The sequence below is a fragment of the Pezoporus occidentalis genome, unplaced genomic scaffold (assembly GCF_034315485.1).
Source record: "Pezoporus occidentalis ecotype Australia unplaced genomic scaffold, CSIRO_AGI_Poc_V1 ctg92, whole genome shotgun sequence".
In the NCBI taxonomy this organism is placed as follows: domain Eukaryota; kingdom Metazoa; phylum Chordata; class Aves; order Psittaciformes; family Psittacidae; genus Pezoporus; species Pezoporus occidentalis.
In genome coordinates this window covers 2,063,347-2,084,226 of record NW_026916284.1, presented here as the reverse complement: position 1 = coordinate 2,084,226, position 20,880 = coordinate 2,063,347, and the positions used below count along the sequence as shown (strand labels likewise).

The 20,880-nt window shown below is 47.6% G+C and overlaps 1 protein-coding gene across 4 annotated transcripts in view; it reads left to right on the top strand.

Moving 5' to 3' along the window:
- Nucleotides 1-19,989, top strand: part of SRGAP2 (SLIT-ROBO Rho GTPase activating protein 2) — a 92,887-nt gene extending 72,898 nt beyond the window's left edge. For 3 of the 4 annotated variants that reach the window (XM_062605406.1, XM_062605405.1, XM_062605404.1), the window contains 8 exons: nucleotides 164-298; nucleotides 1,588-1,693; nucleotides 2,029-2,253; nucleotides 4,736-4,815; nucleotides 8,740-8,920; nucleotides 9,104-9,250; nucleotides 11,239-11,566; nucleotides 14,117-19,989. In XM_062605406.1, coding sequence (XP_062461390.1) covers nucleotides 164-298; nucleotides 1,588-1,693; nucleotides 2,029-2,253; nucleotides 4,736-4,815; nucleotides 8,740-8,920; nucleotides 9,104-9,250; nucleotides 11,239-11,566; nucleotides 14,117-14,500 — 1,586 coding nt within the window. In that variant the 3' untranslated portion in view covers nucleotides 14,501-19,989. Of the gene's footprint in view, nucleotides 1-163; nucleotides 299-1,587; nucleotides 1,694-2,028; nucleotides 2,254-4,735; nucleotides 4,816-8,739; nucleotides 8,921-9,103; nucleotides 9,251-10,345; nucleotides 10,922-11,238; nucleotides 11,567-14,116 lie in introns of those variants that run through there. The other variant, XM_062605407.1, reaches the window with a different exon arrangement.
- The last annotated feature ends 891 nt before the right edge of the window (nucleotides 19,990-20,880 follow it).

Here is a 20,880-nt window from a genome sequence, read left to right as displayed (position 1 = left end):
CCCAGCCAATTCAGCAGTAGGTGCTGGTGGTGCAGTTGGAGTAGGTGGGATTGACTTTGTGCTGCATAAATCCTGTTCTCCAGCTGAGGTGCATCCTTCCAGTCTGGTGCTTCTCTCCACTATTCTGATTTTTCTTGCCTGCTTTTCTTTGCTTGTCACAAAGGGGAAGATCCGTTGGCTGGGGACCAGAATGACCATGACATGGACTCAATAGCAGGAGTTCTGAAGCTCTATTTTCGAGGGTTGGAGCACCCTCTCTTCCCCAAGGACATCTTTCATGATCTGATTGCCTGTGTCAGTAAGTATATGAAGAGCTGAAAAGAAATCAGATTCATTTTTCTCATCTCCCACTTCTTTCTCCTCCTCTTCCCCTTTTTCCTGACTGCAGAATGAGCTTTGTGTGGTTCCTTTGGTTGGGTTTGTGTTGCAGTGGATCCTGGTCTCTGTTAGCCACAGACTGGACAGTTCCCTGCTCGCAGCCAGCCTTCCTCTCCTAGCAATTTTGCTATGAATGAGCAAGGAGATAGAAATGAACAGATTTCAAGGGCTTGTCATGGATTTTTTTGAGATGCTGCTTTGTGATAGGATTCTTTTTAAAACAGAATAAACCCAAAACATTGACTTGTGAAAAATAACCTATAAGACCTCTCATTAGAAGGCATCAGAAGCAGGTTTCTTGCTCTGGGTGCTTTCCTTTGTGTTGTTAGATGCACGTTGCTGTATGGCTGCTGCCATGCTGGTACATGCTGGGACCACGACATCTCTTCAGCTGGCAAGGCAGCAGTTGTCTACCCCTTAGCTTCATACCCATGAGGGGCCATCTCTTGACTCCTGTTCAAGAATATCAGTCAGGAGGGCAGTCCCAGTCAAGTTGTTAATATTCTGGATGGTTTCACAGGTGGTTCTGATAGGTTTGTGGGGTTTGTCTGGGAGCAGCCTTATTTTAAATGGCCTGACTATTGCCGTGTCCTTCAGAATCAAAGAATGATCCTATTATGCAAGTCTTATAGTGACATGGCCTTTGCAGTGGCAGCCTTTGAAGTAAAGCAGAAGATAAGTGCTTCTAAAACAGCTCATGGTTTTCTTCTCCTGATAAATGCATTTACAGGGCTGAATTCACATTATATGAAAAGTAAAATGTGCTTCCAAATCACTTCTCCCTTCTTGAGATGATTTATGCTGCCCACTTCTTTCTCAGCAGCTGCTGCACACAGAGCTTTTTGCCTCACCCTGTAGCTATGTTAATTCTCCTCTGAGTGTTGTACAGTTTCTGTTTTAAACGCCCACCTTTCTGAGCTAACTTGAATGAGCTATTGTGCCATTGTTGAGACAGATGACATCCAGTGCTCCCACGCTAGGAAGGAACTTGCAGTGAAGTTCCAAGTGTTGAGGAACCTTCATTGTCAAAGGTTCTTTGCAGCAGGTTCTGCTGCTGAGCAGTGCTGGAGGATCTTTCATCCTGCTGCTGCTCTGTTGGCTGCTCACCTAACTCAGCTGTGCAGGAACCGTCGTAGGACGCTGGTTGTGGTTGGACTCGGTGGCAGGCTGCAGGTAGGGTGACTCGGTGTGGCTCTTTCTTCCCTTCAGCAATGGATAATCTACAAGAGCGAGCGCTCCACATCCGGAAGGTGCTTCTGAACCTGCCGAAGACCACTCTGATTGTAATGAGATACCTCTTTGCATTCCTCAATCAGTGAGTATCCTTGGGAGCACCGTGGCCCTTGGGATAAATGGGATGAATGGCAGAACCAACCTTAACATTGCTGCAAGGTACAAATGCCACCGTAGCTTGCTTTTGAACCTGTTGTCCTGGGTGTATGAGCCTTGCCAGAATTCATCCCAGTGATATGAAAGCAATGTCAAAGAAGTTCCAGAAATGAAAGTGGATATCATTTAGGTGCAGAAAGCACAAAGCAGACCTTCCAAGCTCAGCTGTGGTGATGCATGATGATAGCAGATGATGATGATGATGACGTTGATGATGTTTTCTGCTCTTAACACTCCTCCCCACTTCTGTCTTCTTTGCAGTTTATCTCAGTTCAGTGAAGAGAACATGATGGATCCCTACAATTTAGCCATCTGCTTTGGGCCAACGCTCATGTCTGTGCCTGAAGGTCATGATCAAGTCTCTTGCCAAGCTCATGTCAATGAATTGATCAAAACCATCATCATCCAACATGAGAACATCTTCCCGGGACCGAGGGAACTGGAGGGACCAGTGTATAGCAGAGGTGGAAACACCGAGGATTACTGGTAGGAGAGAGGAGGAGATGAATGGGTGGATATTTATTTATTAGCTGCCAAAACCAACCTTCTTTAAGCCATTATTTCTGTTTTTTTCCCCTTCTTTCTTTGTTTGCTCTCCTGCTTTTGCCTTTTTCCCTGCTTGTCTTGAGCGCCTTTGCTTCAGACACAGGGGTCACTCGCAGCTGAACCTGGAAAGCTTGTGCCACGGTTTAATTTCCAGGGCAGAGCTGCTGGTGGGGGAGGGAAGAGGCAGGAATGCAAAATCACCATTTCCATCCAGCTTAAAGCTCCCGGGGCCTGGCCGCGTGCGCAGCTGGAGAGGCACATCTGGAAGCAATTCAGGCAGCGCGGCTCCTGTCATCTGGGGTGGAAGGTTGGGGAGTGGGGGAAGGAAAGGAGGTGTTTGCTTTCCTACCGGCCAAGCTGCTCTCTCCCTCTGAAAAGGAGGAATGTTAGCTTGTGTCCTGCTTCTCCCCCCAGCTCCCCTTCCCTCCCCCCGTGTCCCAGGAATGCAAATGATTATTTTCCTATGCTGAAATAAATGCAGTTTTGAAAGGCAGGCACTCTGGTGACAGAGCAAGCCTTGTCTGCCCAGCTTGCTTCAGGATAGCTTTGACTGTCAGCTTGCTCCACGTACACGGGTGAGGAGAGGCTCCTCCAGGCTAACTGCTGCGTGCAGCACACTTGCCAGAACCTCTTTTGGAAGTGCTGTTAATTTTACCCCTTACTCTGATGTTTTTAACTGATGTTATATGTGAGGGAATTGTAGAGAAAATGAAAGGGAAGAATCGTTGTGACCTTCAGGAAACACATCCACTTTGCCAAGAGGTTTTGTCCCATAAGGTGAAGGGAATCAGAATGTGACATGTTCAGCATGGGTGACACCTCACTTGAGCATGTAGGAGGCAAAATGTCCTGGAAGGTAACAGTGATTTTCTGAAGGCATTCATTGCCTTTCCTGACCACCCAGACCTGAGAACCTATTAAGGAGAGGAGGGTAGAAGCAAGCAAGAGGGGACTGCTTAAAGCCAGGAAGAAGCATCTGGTTCCCATTCAAGCCTTCTCATAGGCCTGGTATTTAGATAGTTGTTAGTTATCGCCCATAGGGCTTCTCACCACAGAGTGTGCAAAGCAGCAGAGAGAATCCTTGACTTCAGCTGAATCACAGAATCCCAGAATGGTTTGGGTTGGAAAGGACCTTAAAGCTCATCCAGTTCCAAGCCCTTGCCACAGGCAGGGACACCTTCCACTAGAGCAGCTTGCTCCAAGCCCTGTTTAACCTGGGATGCTGCAATGGGAAGCCCTGGGTGGCTGGGTTTCACCCCATGGCAGGGAGTTGGGAGTAGGTGAGCTTTAAGGTCCCTTCCAACCCAAACCATTCTATGAGTGTATCCCAGGGCTCACGTGATAGAGAGACTCAGTCTGCAGCAAGGACAGGGATGGTTTTGGTGGAAAGTGCTGTTGGAGGCATGGATAGGAAGAGGCACGTGGGTTTTGGCTGTATGCATCATTACTTCACAGTCTGTGTGAAACTTTAGCCCTCAATGCTGTGTTCCTCTTGGGACTTCCATTTGGCTTCAAATTCTTCTGTAACTTTATTAAGTAGCATAAAGGCTTCTTTTTTGCTTTTCCTCTCTGCTCCTGTCCCAAGGGCACTGCTCATGGAGCTTCTTACCAAAACATAACCTTTGGTTGCCACTTGTCTATTGATCCTGTCAAAGCTTTCCTTCATAAAGGAGTACTCTTGGTGGTTTAGGTGCTCTGTGGATAAAGATTTCAGGAAGTTAATCCGGCTGTGGGAGCTGTTTGGTGAAATGAATGGGACAATTTAAGTTTGTGATAAAAGGGAAGGGGGGAGATGGCAATGGAAGTATTTCAGACCTGGAAATATCATTCTGAATTGAGACATCATTTCCCTCAGGAAGTGGCAGCTCTCTCATCAGTCACCTAACGGGCTGTTTACAATGGAGAGTACAGCTGAGGGTGGGATTCTGGTGTGGCAGAGAGGAGCTAGACCCAGCATGCTGTCTGACCTCTCAACGTCTCCAGAGGCCTGGGTTATAAGACCTGAAGTTGGACTCTCCTGGTAGCGCACAAGAAGGTTGTAATGAAGGTGTTCACTTGGCTTGATCACATGAAAACTTGGGTTTCACTCACACTAACTTAAGTACGTGCAAATGCATCCACAGAGTGCGTGTGGCAGAGGAACCCAGGTATTGGTGCCAAGGCACTGGAATGGGTTGCCCAAAGAAGTGGTAAATGCTCCATCCCTGGCAGTGTTCAAGGCCAGGTTGGACAGAGCCTTGGGCGACATGGTCTCGTGTGAGGTGTCCCTGCCATGGGTGATCCTAAGGCCTTTTCATACCCACACCGTTCTGTGATTCTCTGACTTCTGATATAGATGTTCCTGGTTACCTTTGATTGCTGTAGATGAGGAACCTCAATTTCTACCAGTGTAAATCACCGTCTCTGTTCCCTTCTCCTGTAGTGAAAGCCCTCATGGGGAGAGAGCCTCAACAGAAGACTCTGTTCAGGACGTTACGACCGAACACCACACCAGTGATGATGGTATGTGGAGTCTATTAGCTGCTTGGTTAACTGGTGCTAAACTGCTGTGGGGGAGGCAGAGAAGACAGTGCCATGCAATTTAAGTTCAAGATGAAATCCAAATCAGAGTTTAAATTAGATTAGGCACTTGAAATGTCACCTGCAGCATTTGATGCCAAGAAGTAGAAGAGTGTAGGATCAACAGGAATCCTTGCAATCTTATTTTGAAAGTATACCTTCTTTTCAAGGGCATCTCATCTTAGCATGACTGTTTGAGCTCGTCTGTATCCTAGAAGGATCCTAGAGTTGGAGAGCCAAAGGCTGGATGTGTTTCAGCACTCCCATCAGGTGGTGCCAGGCATTTCTCATTTGGGAAGCCTTGGTGAGGGGATTGGGAGGGCTTTGAGCCCCATTGGTTCTGCTTTAAGGAAGCAAGCAAAATAAAATCAGAACCTGTTTGTCTTCCACTGAGAGCCAGGTTTTAGGGTAGAGGGTCCTCTCTCGTCGGGTCTCCTTGGGGAGACTCTGTTATGTGAGCGGTAAAAAGGGGTGCCAATGCTTGGGATTCTGTGGTATTTCCTAAGGAAAAGGTGATGCTTCAGTCCTTGAGTATCTGTGATGGGTGCTTCCAAAGCTGCCTCCTGTGATGGGAAATGGCTGTATCCATGAGCCCCATGCAGAGCAGAGGAAAAGGTTATGTTACTGGTGTGAAATGGTGATCCCCAGAATACTGACCAGCGCGTAAAGCAAACTGACCAAAGCAGGGCACAAGATGGTTTTATTCTTGTGGTTTGGCCCCCTGCAGTTGTTCTGTGGTGGCTTTACTTGTGATGGCCTCAGCTGTGAAGGTGCGGAGCAGGGAGCATTCCCTTAGAATTAGGTGGCATCCTTTTTGAGATGGCCTTCAGGAATGTTTTCGATAGCCCTGCCATGTTCTGTGCTGCTTTTTGCTCTCTTTGCTGCAGCAGTTGCCTAACAACCCTTTCCTATGGCGTTCCTGTGCTCCTGCTGGCTTCATGGTGTTCACGCAGCAGTAACAAAGTAAAGGATGTTGAGCACTGCTTTGCAATGCTGGAGATCCATTCTCCCTCAGCAAGGTCAAGCACTGTCACAGCAACTCCTCACCAAGGTTGTTGGAAGGAAACACAAAGCCTGCAGGAATGAAACATGAGTTCACTTGAACAATATTCTTTCTGTAAAGTGTTAGCTTCTCAAAAACCCACGAGAACATGTCCTTTGTGAGTTTGTACCTATAGAAAGGGCAATTTCATTGCTGTAATGAAGGAAAGGCTAACTCATCCTGCACTGTAAAGCCCAGGACTAAAGCCTGCAGGCTGGTGTGCACTTGCATTGTCTCTGATGGGGTTTTTAGATCACTTCTGTGGCTAAGAGGGTGCAACGATGAGAAAGTGAGCAGTTAGAGATGAGAGCAGGACACAGTTCTGCAGCCTCTGGAACTACACTGCGTGGGGGCCCCGAGCAAGGTAAAATTTGGAGGCGTATTGGATGGAGTTCTGCAACCTACATGGAATATTCCATAGGAAGCATTTGGGAAGGAGCGTTTGGCACTGAAGCAGAGGAGGGAGCTGGGCCTCTATCTCTTAGAGGGAGCAGAGCAAGGGCTGGCTAAGGAGTATCACACCCTTCTAATGGAGCTGTGCAGTGGCACACCTCGGGCACACTTCTCAGAGGTGCAGCATACATGCTGTTAGGTTTTTCTCACTCCTTCAGTGTTTAGATGGGAAGCACTTGCTCCTTTTGTTAGGTTTTTCTCACTCCTTCAGTGTTTAGATGGGAAGCACTTGCTCCTTTTGTTAGGCTTTCCTCACTCCTTCAGTGTTTAGATGGGAAGCACTTGCTCCTTTAGCTCTTTCATGAGGCTGGCACTCATCCCCCTAAAGTAAATCTGTCTTCCCAGCCGCCTTCGTGGGAGGAAGCAATCAGTTTTGGGGTGGGGGGAGAGGTTGTGTTTTGCAGAGCACCAGAGCTCTTCACCATCAGCCTCCAGTGAGTGGACACTCTGGTTTGAGACGGGCATCAGAGGTCGGAAATGCTTCAAGACAAGCTGGTTGTATGTTTGTTAAATTATGGGGATGAGTGGAAAGATTTTAAGCCTCTGCTCTCCTGTGCAGGCTGTCAGACTGGCAGGGATGGTTGTTTGGCTTAGCCTTATTGCTCTTCATTCACACAGCTTTCTTCTCTCTGAGCATAAGTGTAGTAGGAAAAAGCTACTGGAAATTAGAGGCTAAAATCACTTCTCTGGATGAAAGCCAAAGTCCTAAAAAGCAAATTGGAAACATAAGAAACCTGAGTGCTGCACTCATCTGGAACAATAAACACTTCTTAATGAAACAGATGGAATTTACCAGGTCCCATCCCCTTCGTGAATGGAGGGGACACCAAAACCCAGCGTTAGCTTTTCCTTAGTGTTAGGAAGCAGCCGTCTCCAGAGGCAGACCAGGCAAGAGGAATGAAGGGGCCAAACCCGGATAACCATGTGCTTTGGGGAGTCTGGAGCAAGGCAGCTCTTGCAGGCTGCAGCCATGGGCCAGGCTCTCCTCTGTAGATCTTCCCCTGGTTGCTGAGGGCTGATAACAGGGTTCATGTGAGGCTGTCCACAGGCTTACCTGAATGTGTGATTTGAATCCTGGCTGCCTGGTTTAGTAATGGATGGATTTACACCAGTTTTTCAAGCCCAGTTACTACCTTGCCTGCCTGTGGGCAGCCTTGAAGGTGTAGTTCTGGAGCGTATGCTCTCCCTGTTGTTAAAGCTGTGGCTCATGTTTGGCCTTTCAGTCCTTCTGGCTGGCTCTTGTACTGCAGAAGCTTCCATGATGCAGAGGAGATCTCAGTATGAAATGGCTTCTTTTCCCTGTCCAGGAGGAGCAGCCACAAATCTCTTTCTCCAGGGAAGAACTCAATCTCCATGGACTCCTCAGCTCTGTTAAAGCTCCTTTAAAGTAATTAGAGGCTGAAGTCTGCTGGGGCTGTGTGCTTGAGCTCATCTCCATTCCCCTGATTCCTGCCTAGAAGCAGGAGCTGCCTTAATGTGTATTTAGGCTGAACCAATGGCAGATCTTTCTAAGCCTCAAAAATAATCCACATGAATTTCATATTGACTTTCCTGAGTGTCTAAATGCCCATATTGTCCCTCTGTATCATAGCAGAGTCCTGCAGGGACCCAGATTAGTGCCTGCTTGCAGACGCAGCATGGCTGTAGTTCAGATTCCAGGAGCGGTTGGATTCGGAGCAGGGTAAGCAGCTCCCAGCGCAGCGGTGCTGGGCATGGTGCGGTGCTGGGGGAGCAGCTTGCCCTCCTGAGCCTGCACAGACCACGGCCTGGAGGCGCTGCATGTTTTCCTTAACCTCCATGGATGAATAGCACAGCCTCCCACAGAGCCTGAATCCGGTCTCCTGGGTCAGGTGAACCTCACAGGCAGCCGAAACTTCCCTCTGAATGGATGCTTTATTTCTGAAGCAGCTTGGAATGAGAGGATGTTTCCCTCCCTAAATGTCAATAACAACCCCTGCCTGCCCAGGAGGTTTACTTTAACTGCCTTGAAGAAAGCAGACCACAGGCAGGCTTTTGTCTGGACCATACCTGGTTGCTCCTCAGCTTTGGTGCTTTATGTTACTGGGATGCTAATTTTGCCATTGCCACTTCCACCCTGGTAGATTTCAGTTGCTGAAAGTGGTTTCTGACTTGGGAAATGGGAATGTGTCCATCCCATAAACATTAGGGAAATGCTGAAATAGCAACATCCTCCTGTTATAGGGGTTCCCCTCTGAATCTTGCTGCTTCAACCCTCTGCTGCCTTAAGAAGCAACATTTTATCCTCTTCCATGCTCTCATAAGAGGCTGTTTTCTGGTAGGTTTAAACTGTTGAATACTTGCCTGAGCCCAAGTGTTTAGTGAATTCTTGTTTATTCCCTTCTATCTCCTAGAGTGTGAGCCCATAGAAGCGATAGCGAAGTTCGACTACATTGGCAGGACTGCACGAGAGCTGTCCTTTAAGAAAGGAGCTTCTCTCTTACTCTATCAGCGGGCCTCAGATGACTGGTGGGAGGGACGCCACAATGGAATTGACGGCCTTATTCCTCATCAGTATATCGTCGTTCAAGACACGTATGTTACCCTTGAAAGCCCATCAGAAATCAGGCTCTCTCCTTTGAAAGACAAATAATAACTCTTAAGAGAAAGATGCCAGCACGGTGCTGTTGTCCTGTATGTGTGCTCGCAGTGCTGTGATTGAAAGTCGCTGCTGTTGGTCCTGTTCGGGTTGTGATTTCCTTCCCTCCTCCTTCCTAGTGAGGATGGTGCCTCTGAAAGATCCAGTCCGAAGTCTGAGATAGAAATAAACTCTGAGCCACCGGAAGAAAAAGTGACGGCTCGAGCTGGTGCCAGTTGCCCAAGTGGGGGTCACGTCGCAGATATTTACCTTGCAAACATCAACAAGTAAGAACAGCCTTGCATTCTTATACTTTAACTGTACACATCTTGGTGATGGGTCCAGGAAAAGACCTCCTTCCCTGGCAAAGGTTGACTAATGAGCGCTGCCACCATTTTAATCTGCTTCCCCCTCTTCTAACTTGATCACATTTTGCTGTCCCCTCTTTCTGTGTCATCAGCGTGGCCAATGCTCATTTAAAATCCCACTGGCTTCTCCTCCCTCTCTCGAAGGTGCCATCTGTTCCCTCTTGCCCAAATACGTCCTATTTTCTAAGCTCAGCGCACAGAGCAAGGGAGGGGAATAGCGGAATGAGTTCTTGTAATCCTGTGTTCCCATTTGTTATCCTGTCCTGTGATTTGTTATGTCTCATTTACAGTTAACATGCTTTAGTTTATGGGGTGGGCGGCAGTTCCTTCAGAAACGAGTGTCACGTCCCGTGCTGAATGACAGCGCCTCAGCCCACCATCTGGCATTGCCTGTAACATTCTTTGTTTCTCCAGCACTTCTCACCTTAGGTTACTAACCATATGCTTGCAGTGCAACAACACACCTCCCTGTTGCTAACTTTACCTTCTCAACCACAATTGGTTACTTTAGCCAACATTCAGCATAATAAAACCCCTGTGTAACTAAGCTAGTAACAGACTAAATTCCTTGTTCTGTTATTGATTTATTCTGGACCAGGCTTATCCCCCATATCTCTCTGATTATTTCCTTAGTAGTAAAAGAACCCCACCTATCTCTATTGTGCAGTAAAGATATTAACATGAAATTGCAGTATGATGGGAGTGGATGTTTTTACCCTTCAGTTAATGTAACAGAGTGTGATCTATGAAGGCATTAACAGAAATGAATCCTTTTTAAAGGTTTGGACCTGCTCATGTCCTACACAGAGCCTGGTCCTTAGTTTATGGGTATATAATGAACAGACCTGTGCTGGAGCTTCAGCATCTGCTGGTTTTGGTAGTGTTGTGTGTAGTGTTGTATGTAGTGCCTTTAAGCAGCCTGGGTAATGTCCACTCCCGTATTTTTTCCCTTTCCTAGGGAAACTGATATTTAGCAATAGTAGCATAAGACTCATTTTGTTGTTTTTTCTTTAGGAATGAATCTTCTGACCTATGTGTGAACAGACTTGAGCAAAATTAAATCAGATGGTTTCGCAATGACAGTTGTGCCACCCACTGAATTATTATTTGGATGCCAAAATCCTACTGGAGTTAACACTTTCTTGCAGTTACTCATGGGGCTGGTGCTATATATAAATGGATCCTTCCCTGTATAATGGATGCCAAGCTTCAGACCTATGGCATAAAGTATTCTGCTGCATTGGCCTTCATATGATTTGAGTGGAATCGTGCTGTCAGACCGCATGGTGCTGGGGTAGAAACTAAATTGTTTGGACCAGCTCATCCATTTGACATCATGTTTTGGTGTATCTGTAGCCCTACACAGATAATGCCTTGTGATGCTGCTAAAGCAATGAAAAAGAAACATCTCTTACCACCAGCAAATACTGGAAATTGTCATTAACCCCAAACTAAGGGGTCCTTTGCTTATCAGTCTCTGAAAATAACAACTTGATGCCTTGGGCCAGGAGCTTAGTAGACTTATACTGTGTCCTCCAGTCAAAAATTGTAGCTCTGCTCTTCTAATGTAATAAAAACACATCATCAAAACCTGTCGATGGCACAGAGGGTTTTTTTTGTTCAAATATAAATCCTTTTCCTCTTGACCAAGTTAATTCCATCCGAGTTCTCCGTTTTTGTTATGAATGTGCACAGCTGCCAGAAACTCAGTCTTGTTGTTAGAAGTGTTAAACTGGAATGATTTTACTGTTTCCACAAAGACTCCTAAAATCCCGAGTGCATTTGTAATCTGGGCATCTTCATGTCTCTTCCCATTGTCCTCTGTGTTGTTTTGGGGGGATATCTTCAAATGACAGCCCGTTACATGTACCTGCTTGTATTGATTTGTTTTGCTTTTGTGACTGAAGGCAAAGAAAGAAACCAGAGTCAGGCAGCATCAGAAGAGCCTTCCGTCAAAGTGAGAGCCATGGACTAGGTAGTTCAATGGCAGAACCAGCCTCCCCAGGAGCCATAGCCGGTTCCAGACCCTCATCTCAGCCCATTATGAGCCAAAGTCTTCCCAAGGAGGTTCCAGATAAATGCTCCATCAGTGGCCATGGCAGCCTCAATTCTATCAGCCGACACTCGTCTCTGAAGAACAGGATAGACAGCCCCCAGATCCGGAAAACTGTGACAGCAGGGAGGTCCAAGAGCTTCAACAACCATCGGCCCATGGACCCTGAAGTTATTGCACAGGTAAATGGGAGCGCTTTGCCTTAGATTTGTTTTGGAAACTTGAAGGATGTTGGACACAATGAGACATTTTAATGCGAGTCTGATATAATCTCTTCTCCCTTCCCTTCTCTCGATGCAGTATTGACTTACAGCACAGCTTGAGTCTAGTCTTTCAAGCTCACTTTCTGTAAGTCACTGAGACCGCTTTCATGAGCAAAGATAAACACTGAGGTCCTTCCTCCGTAAAAAACTTGGTGCTGTTCGTGCTTCAGAATTTAGTTTCAACAATAAAAATGTCCAGTCCAGAAAGTTACACGTATTTCAAAGCTGTCAGCAAGACATGAAGCTATCCTGATTTCAGGACATGAGAAAAGTAAAGTATTTAGTGTCATTTTAACAGTCTCCTGTCAGTTGTGCAAACTTGCATGTGGTTAGACACTGCAAGCATGTGGAGTAGTACAGCCAAAATAAAAGCAGGCTGCTGAGTTGTACAGGGCATCTTTATATGCTTACAGGGTTCACTGCATGATTGGAAACCAACTTTGAACATGATACTGCTAGTTTTCATTAGTTATTTCTTCAGACAAGTGCCTTGAAACAAGGGCAGGCTAGTGATGCTTGTGCAGCTGTGCTCAGGCTTAGCAGAGCTCTGCCTCTGGGACTGCCTCCATACCCTCACCAGGTAACAAGGGAAGTCAGCTCTGTGTCCAGCTCCGGGGCCTCAACACAAGAGGGATGTGGAGCTGTTGGAGCAAGTGCAGAGGAGGCCACAGAGCTGCTGCAAGGGCTGGAGCAGCTCTGCTCTGGAGCCAGGCTCCAGGCTTTTCAGCAGAAAACAGTTGCAAGTCAGGCTTTGATTTGAGCAAGCGACAGCTACTGACAGGGTGAACGATGCTAACAGTACAGATACCCTTCTTCCATGAAGGATCTTCCCTTTCTGCCTCTCCAAGCTGTTAGATGTGCCTGCACACACATGTTGCCTGTACCAACTGTTTTCAGTATGCGATGGATCTATCTAAAGCCAAGGAATGTTTGGCTCTCGGATTACAAAGCCCTGGGAGACCCAACTTCTCCTCCTGGTTCAGGAGTCCGGAGGTTTCTAAGGAGCTGGGGGAAGAGATGTTAAACTTAATTCTTATTGACAAAACAGCAACGCCAAACAACAGATAAGATCCACATAAAAACCTGATCCGTATTCTGATGGGAGGTTGTATTTTGCTGGGTTAGTATCTTTAGCCCGTTTGTTACAGTAGGATTATAATATAAGGTTCTTGTTTTCATCTTTCTTTGTCCTTCCAAGGCTTTGGTTGACACAAATCAATTTCTTTGTTTTTTCAATTACGCTCTGACTGAAATTGTTTGGTCTCCTCTTCCTGCCAGAACCTGAACTCCATTGTTCTTGTTGGAGAAGAGGCTGGGGAGAAAAAGGAAAGAGGAGGGGGGAAAGAGAGAAAAGGAGTGGGGAGAAGAGAATAAAGGGGGGGGGGATAGAAGGAGGGGGAAGCTGTGTTAAGTGAGTGTTTCTCTTTGCCCTGTACTCTGTATTCAAACACCAGCTCACCATCATCGTGCATTTTGCATATTTTCCCTAACTTCATCAGTAAAATGTGCCTGGCCTCGAGATAGACTCGGGGTGTCGGGTTACTGACTCTGGCTTCCTCCACCATTCCTTCCCTGATTTACCTTCCCCACCCCCTGAAAAACCTCTGAGGAAGCTCCAAAGCTGCAGCCAAAGCGTGAGTCAGAGCCAGGCCGAGCTCCTCTGCTCCCCGGTGGATGCGGAGCTCCGGAGGGCTCAGCGCACAGGCTGGAGCCAACACATCACTCCTGCTGCAGCCAGGCCTCAAGTCTGTCTCCTTAAGTTGTTCTTATCAGGGACATCTCCTTATCAAGTTTATCTCTTTAAGTTCTCCTTGTATTTGTTAGTAACTGTAATACCTTATGAGAGGAGCAAGTGCCAGCTGCAGTTTGATAGAATCAACCAGGTTGGAAAAGACTTCTGAGATCAAGACCAACCTGTACCAGCATTGCCAAGGCCACCACGGAGCCCTTCAGACCTGGGTTCAGACAACTTGGACAGCAGGAAACCCAGCAGGAGCACACAAGGATTTCAGCAGTTGGTGTGAGCTCCATCAGTCAGTGTCAAAATCATCAGGCTTTTCTTCAAGAACTTACTCTCCTGAATCTCATGTGCCAAATAAAGTACAAGAATGGGTCCTCATACTTGGAATCCCGTGGTTTTTTTTGCTCATTGTTGTGTTTTGGGGATTGTCCTTGAAGTCCAAGCAGCACCAGGACCAGTGAAGGACCAGTTTAGCATTGAGACAGTGCTGGCAATGACTTTGCTCCCCGATACGGAAAATGTTACTGCTTATTGGCTTCAGTATGTACTGCAGTGTAGTTTGGCGTGGGTTTCACTTTGACACCTAAAGGTCCTTGCCCTGCCAGTTGATTGGAGCGTTGGTGTTTACAGGCTGAAAACGAACACGTTGCTCTCAAAGACTGCCTTGTATCTCTGTATTCACGGGTCTGGGTTCTGGTCCTCACTCGGTTCCTCTTTTGTGTTTGCAGGATATCGAAGCCACCATGAACTCTGCTCTGAACGAGCTGCGGGAGCTGGAGAGGCAAAGCAGCGTCAAGCACACGCCAGACGTGGTCCTCGACACCCTGGAGCCTTTGAAAACGTCTCCAGTGGTGGCCCCCACCTCGGAACCCTCCAGCCCTCTGCACACTCAGATCCTCAAGGACACTGAACCAGCTTTCCAGCGCAGCGCCAGCACCGCCGGTGACATCCCCTGCACCTTCCGGCCCGTGAAGTCAGTGAAGATGGCCACGCAGGTGAAACCTCCGGCCACGCGGCCCAAGCCCACGGTATTCCCTAAAACCAACGCCACGAGCCCCGGCGTTGCCTCCTCTGCACCTCAGCAGCCCGCTGACAAGTCCTGTACTGTCTGAGGAGCTCCACGCTGCTGCTCCGTGGATACAACTGTGTCGTTTCAGACAAGGAGACTCTGTTCAAAGACGTGAAACTTCCCATGTAACTCCTGCTTTTGAACTGAAGGTTAGTTGTGAACTGCTCCTTCCTGCTGGGAGCACTTCCTGGGAGTGAACTAAGTGGTAACAACCTCATCCCATGTACCCGCATCAGTGATGTCCGTCAGGCTGCGCTTCGGAAATGCGGGCTCGGGTCACTGTGAAGCTGAGGAGGAAGAAATACACACGCAAAGCGATGAGTTGGATCTTGGTTTCTAGTTGATGCCTTGTTCAAGTGTTTGGCCGCTGAAAGGAATACTCAGTGGCGTCCTGTTTTGAATACTGGTGTAGTGACTTCTGTATTCTGTGTTTCATTTATCACAGGGAAACAATAGGATAGATTTTAGTCTACTGCATGTTTTGGTGCCACTGGTTACGTGGAGCTTGGACATGCCCCTTTCTTGTGCATTCTTACTCTGATTACGTCGCCCGCTGGTGCCACGATGGTTTAGGGTCTCTCTCAACATCCATCCCATCCTCGGGTTTTGTTTGTTTGCTCCCCCCAGGGCCAGGGCTCTTGGCCATCCTGCCTCATGCTTTAGTTGACGCTTGTCATGAAGAATAGTTCACTCTGGAGCACTCCTAGGTTTTGTGGAGTTCTGCGTAATCTGTGTCTGTGCAAATACAAACAAACGTGTTCCTGAGGTTTAGGAGCAGAAGAAAGAGCCCAGTTGTTGCTTATGGACAGTGTAGCTGTCCCGTCCCCCCCCCTTTGCTCTCCCATATTTAAACCCAGCTCTACTGTTTCTGAGTGTGATTTTCAGCCCGTAGGCTATGCTGTGGTGTGTGGTCTCGGGAGACTGAATGTACAAACAAGTTAACTTTTGGAAACTAAGTGTACTCTGATGGCAGTTCATTTCCTAACGCACACATTCTTGTTTGGATCATACGTCGGGATGGATCCTTACCAAAATCCCTGTTCCAAGAACTGTAAAAACTTCAACCCAGAAGTTCTCAAGCTTTGTTATCTTCTCCCTCTCCCTGGTTGCAATCACTTTGGTCGGTGGTTGTGACCACTGTGAACTGCTTAAGGGATCTCTGCTCTCATAGAGCAGTGTAGGAGATGCTGCTGGGGACAGTGATGGGACAGCATGCAGCTTCTGAGTGGCTTCCCTACGTGCTTGTTGCTAGGCTGGCATGCCCTCCGTACGACTAAGACATGGGAATGAGTGCTTAGGACTTGTATTTATAAGGCAGGCAGCAAATGCTTCAGCCTCTAGCAGGCTGCATGAACTCTTTTGTACTCTACTGAGAATCTTCCATAGTGCTGACATTTATTTAATGAAGCAAAATAAAAGGTGTGTGCCACTTACTGTGAAGATCCCACAGTCCTGCAGGAGAGGAGACTCTGGCTGACCCTCAGTTCACCTCCTTCCCAAGCTCTTCTGGGATTTAAATGAAACCCTGCGCATCTCCTGTTTTCATCACAGAAATTCAGGCAAGGATAACAGAGGAAAAGTCATTTTTCTCTCCCATTTTGCTTTGAAATCTGTGGGTTTCTCACCCTTGGCTTCCTTGTGACTGCAGTGGTGTTTTCATTAGCACTTGGGAATTCAAAAAGAAGGAACAGAGCTCACATTTCTAAGAGCAGGTTCTGAAATGCGTTCTTCTGTTTCATTTAGGCTGGGACCCTGAGAAATGGGCAGGGGGTTACTGTGTCCCTGTCCATCCCCACACGCACCCCCCCCACAGAAGCTGTATATCCATGTTGAGGATGGCTTTTAAAAACACCAACGCTCTCTGCGCCCTACAGTTGGGGAACAGCGGGAAGATTTCCATGAGAACACTATTACCCATTGCTCCTTAGCTGATGTGTAGCAGCCATTCCCCTTGGGAAGCACCGCAGTACGTGTGTGGCTGTCACTGGACCATGCCCCATTCCTCCTGCAGGGGAAGCTCCCCAACAGTGTGACCAGCGACCTTTGCTCTCAGGTTCTGATGGACTTTTGCCACCAAGGAATCACTTGTTCTTTTGGGGAAAACTAGGATTAAACTTGTAATTTTTTGCTCAGGCAGAACTTTCTGGCATTTCCTGTTAAGTAGGGAGGTTTTGGGTTTGTTTTCTTCTTGGTCATGAATGACCAAAGTTAATCTGTGTCAAGAGCAGGCTCTCTGTACATTTACTTCGGCTCCTTTGTAATGCCTTATTTTCTTTAGACTTTGATGCCTAGCAGTCGTGTTTCTAAGAATTAAGTGTCCAGCCACGCACAGCACATTTGGAGGAGATGCTCTTTTCTACCTTTGAGGTCTGAAGTATGAATGGCAATTGAGATTTAACGAAAAAAATAAGACTTCAGGTTACTGTAACAGCAACTGTCTGTATCTGAGTTACTGTGCTTATCTCTAGCATCCACAGCTTGGGGACAATCCTACTGTCAAGGGGAATATGCTTAGCAGGATAACCTGTCTCTTGAGCAACTCAACTGGAATTTTGGTGTGCACTGTGATTGACACTTCCACTTGACAGCAAGCAATACAGCAGGCTGAACTCATCCTTCCTCTGCCACGGGCTCCGGGTCTGGCAACCAGCAGGAAACTCACACACGCACACACATGGGAGGATAAGACAGAAAAAGGAGCTTTTGAGCTTGCCTGCTTCACCCTGTGAACATACAAGGCTGGGAGAAGTTGCCACAAGTGGTTTACAACCAGTTGCTGCAGGAGAGGTGGGAAGGAGAAACTGGAAGCGTCCGCGCCACTCCTTGCAAAGCCAGTGGGCGTCTCATTGAAGAGACCAACGCAGGGTGGACAAGCACGACACGGTGGTTTGCCTGGGGAGGTACCACTGTTACTTCATACCTTCGTACTCAGAAGAAATCTCAGCTCTTCCATGGAGATTCTCTTTCATGACTTTTGTGTAATGTTTGTGTCAAATATCAAGACAAGAAGTGTTAGATAACTGGAATAATGTCTGTCTGTTTGATAGTGCTTTGTACGAAGAAAGGATTCTTGTTCAACAGATGCTGGATTGAAGTAATCCAAAGCACCGCTTTTAAAATGAAATACCATTTAGGTGATCAGTCGTCATGGTTTCTGAAGCTCGAACCTTTCATGTTTTCTCTCCCGAGTTGGGAATTGAGCAGCGTGGTTCAGCGGTTGCTGAATTCCTGCCTCTCCAAGGTAATCCAAAGGCTCGTGGTTTAGCAGTTGTAAAGTTGTTATCCATGTCAAAGCAGTGGGACATGAGCAAACTCTCACTTTTCTCTGTCCTGGCTATCTGGTTGCAATGAAAACGATGAAATCATTAGGGTGCACTGTGACAGCAGCAGAAAATCCTTGTATATGTGTGTATTTTGATACCTGTTCCGAAAGAGTCTTTGGGTTTCCTGTGATGAATACCTCATGTGTTGGGTTTGGGGAGTTTTATGTTGATTTCTTTGTTGATTTAATTGTTAAGGCAAGATTGTTCTTGCACAAAAGTAGGTTAAGATAACCGAGTTCTCATTTATTTACCGAATCAAAACCCTTCAGAGCTGGGCAAGGAATTCCATCTGTCATGATTCCCACCTCACTGTTTGCCTCCGTGCTTGGAAGAGCTCTAGCAATATTATAAGACAGAAAGAGGTCGTTGCAGATGGAGTTTGCTGCCTTACTTCTTCTGTGTGTCAAACCCTCAAATTCATTCAAGAGATGTTCTTCAATAGAATAAATGTCTCTGGTGAGCACTTCAGCTCCTTTCCATAGGTGTACCTGGGTGTGGATGCTCTGCTGCCTGAGGAAATCCATATGGAGAGAAGAGGTAAAGGAGATGATGCTCTCAGGAGAGTGTAGCTCAGTAGGGAGGCAATGGTAATGATGGAAAACATCCCTTGGGACGATTTGTCTGTTCAACTTGGGAAGGCATTGAAGTGTTGGGCCCCAATCTGCCTGTTGCCCCTTGGGGTTCAGGATGTGGGGCTGCTGCAATGGATCAGGTTGGGGGTACCTGCGCTGGGCAGAGTCAAGCCCTGACTGCATTTACTCATGGATCTGTGAGCTGCAAGGTAGGAAAACTGCTTTAAAAAGAAGAGTCAAAGGAAAAGTGAAGCATTTGGGCACTTCCATCACCAAGGAGCACGAACAGAACAGAAAATGGGTTTAACAGCTTGGGGCACGATGTATTTGGAGATGCAGGTTTCCCATTCGTCACCTGGCCTTGGCAAACATCTCACCAGCATGATTATAGACATGAAGCTGTCTCCCTAGCAGACTGGTAGCACTGGAGGCCTTCATGGGAGGCAGCGATGTTCTCTCTGGGGTGAATATTGCTCCCTGCGGAATCTTCCAGCCTCCAGGACTGGAAAAAGGCCAAGTGCTCACTGGGGCTCTAGACTGGACTTTGGGGTTTGAGCTGAACATATCACTGTGGAAGAGAATCCTCTCTTTGGATCAGCTTTCTGCTCGCCTCTGTCTGTGTGCGACAACCTGGTACTTGAAAATCAAACTACTTGACCCGCTGCCTTGCGCCCACCAGAAGGCAGATGAATTGTTTTCCAGGATTGCTTTTAGGAGGCTGGTTTTGGTGGATCTGGAGATGCCAGAACTGCAGTTCAAGACCTGGAAAACGCAAGGTTTCTTTTTTAGTCTGTGTGTGGGTTTTTTTCCTGTTCTATTTTGTGCTTCTTATAACGTAGTTTGAGACGAGAGTGGTGGTGTTCAACCACAGGCCAAAAAGAGGTGAAGGTGGAGAGGGAGGCAGCTCCCTGCTATCTAATACTTGATATACCAAGCTTCATACAGGGTAAATATTTAGCAGTTTGCAATGGGAACAAGAGACGGACCCTTCCTTTACAAGGCACTAGAGTAACCTTACTGCTGACGGGGACTTCACCAGCCTTTCCTCTCCAGTCCTGCCTTGGAATGACTGAAGTCCAACGGGATGGACTCCTGAGGGTGCCAAACTGCTGGAGCAATACTCGAGAGCAGCAGGTTCCTCAAGCCCAGCTCCATGTAGCCAGACGAGGGCAGTTCTTGAAAGCCACCTCCGCTGTGTTCCACAGGAGCGTGGTGGTTCCTGGGTCTGCTGTAACGTAGGGAATTGGGGTGGCAAAGTGGACAAATGTGTGTTTTCTCTGTTGGTCTGAACCCTGGGTCCAGCGGTCACGGGCTCCTTGGGTTTAGGGCTTTATTAGCAGTTGTCTAATGGTGGGATGGAATGTTCTTGCTAAAACAGTTTCCATTGTTTCATGTCTTCTACACCAATATATATACGGTGTATATATTAAACTGTGTAAAGTTGTACTTTGTATATAGAACTCTGTACAATATGGAGGTACATCCCTTTTTTTGTTTTCCTTTTGGTACAGTATTGTACAGTATTAGGAGTAAACGTGTTGGAAATGTTGAATCCATCCTGGGGCAACGCAATGTATCCATTGTCATTAGCAATAGTTTTGGAGAAATAAATGTTTTGGGTATGGTGGAAATCCTGACCTGTGGATGCTGGTACGTGATGTACGGAGCGCGTGTGAGTGAGAGCCAGGGTGCAGGTGGAAGGAGAGGGAGGGTGAGGATGGTCCTCAGGGGCCTTCCTCAGCTTGGGGAATCCTCAGGGTTATTTGAATGGTAACCGGCACTGGTGAGCATCATCCCAGAGTGGTTTGGGTTGAAGGGACCTTAAAGCTCCTCCAGCTCCAACCCCTGCCACGGGCAGGGACCCCTTCCACTGGAGCAGCTTGCTCCAAGCCCTGTGTCCAACCCAGCCTTGAGCACTGCCAGGGATGGGGGAGCCGCGGCTGCCGCGGGCCGGGCCGCTGATGCTCTTTATTCCTTAGGCTTTGCTGCCCCCAGCTGGAGCAATCGCTTTCACCACGAGCTTGGGGCCGGGGCCGTCGTTTTGTCCCCCGGGCATTCGCATCCGCAATGGGGTTCATCCCCCATGGGCACGGCCCGGTGCTAAGGTGCGGGACTCCGCACCCATTGGGAGTGCTGGGGCGGACTGGGATGTCCGAGGGCTCCCAGCGTCAATGCACGCTGCCTTCCCTTTCAGGAGCTGTGTGAGAGATTCACAGCCTGAGAACCTTTCTGGGGTGTTATCCACTATTTTAATCATTTCCTTCCCGCCTGCCTTTCCCCCTCACCAGCCCCAACCCTGTCCCAAGCTGAAGCAGGTCAGAAGTCTCAGGAAGCACCCAAATCTGGGATTTCTGCCTTTAAAACCCCCTTGGTTTTGGTTTCTTTTCACTGTAGAGCTGAGTTGGCAGCTGGAATTTCCACCCCACAGGTTTCACTTTCCCCTTTCCGTGTGTTAACTGCTCCTGTCTGCAGTGTCCGTGGTGCCTGAGGGGTGAAACGAGCTCTTCAGCATCTCAAATCGATGGTGA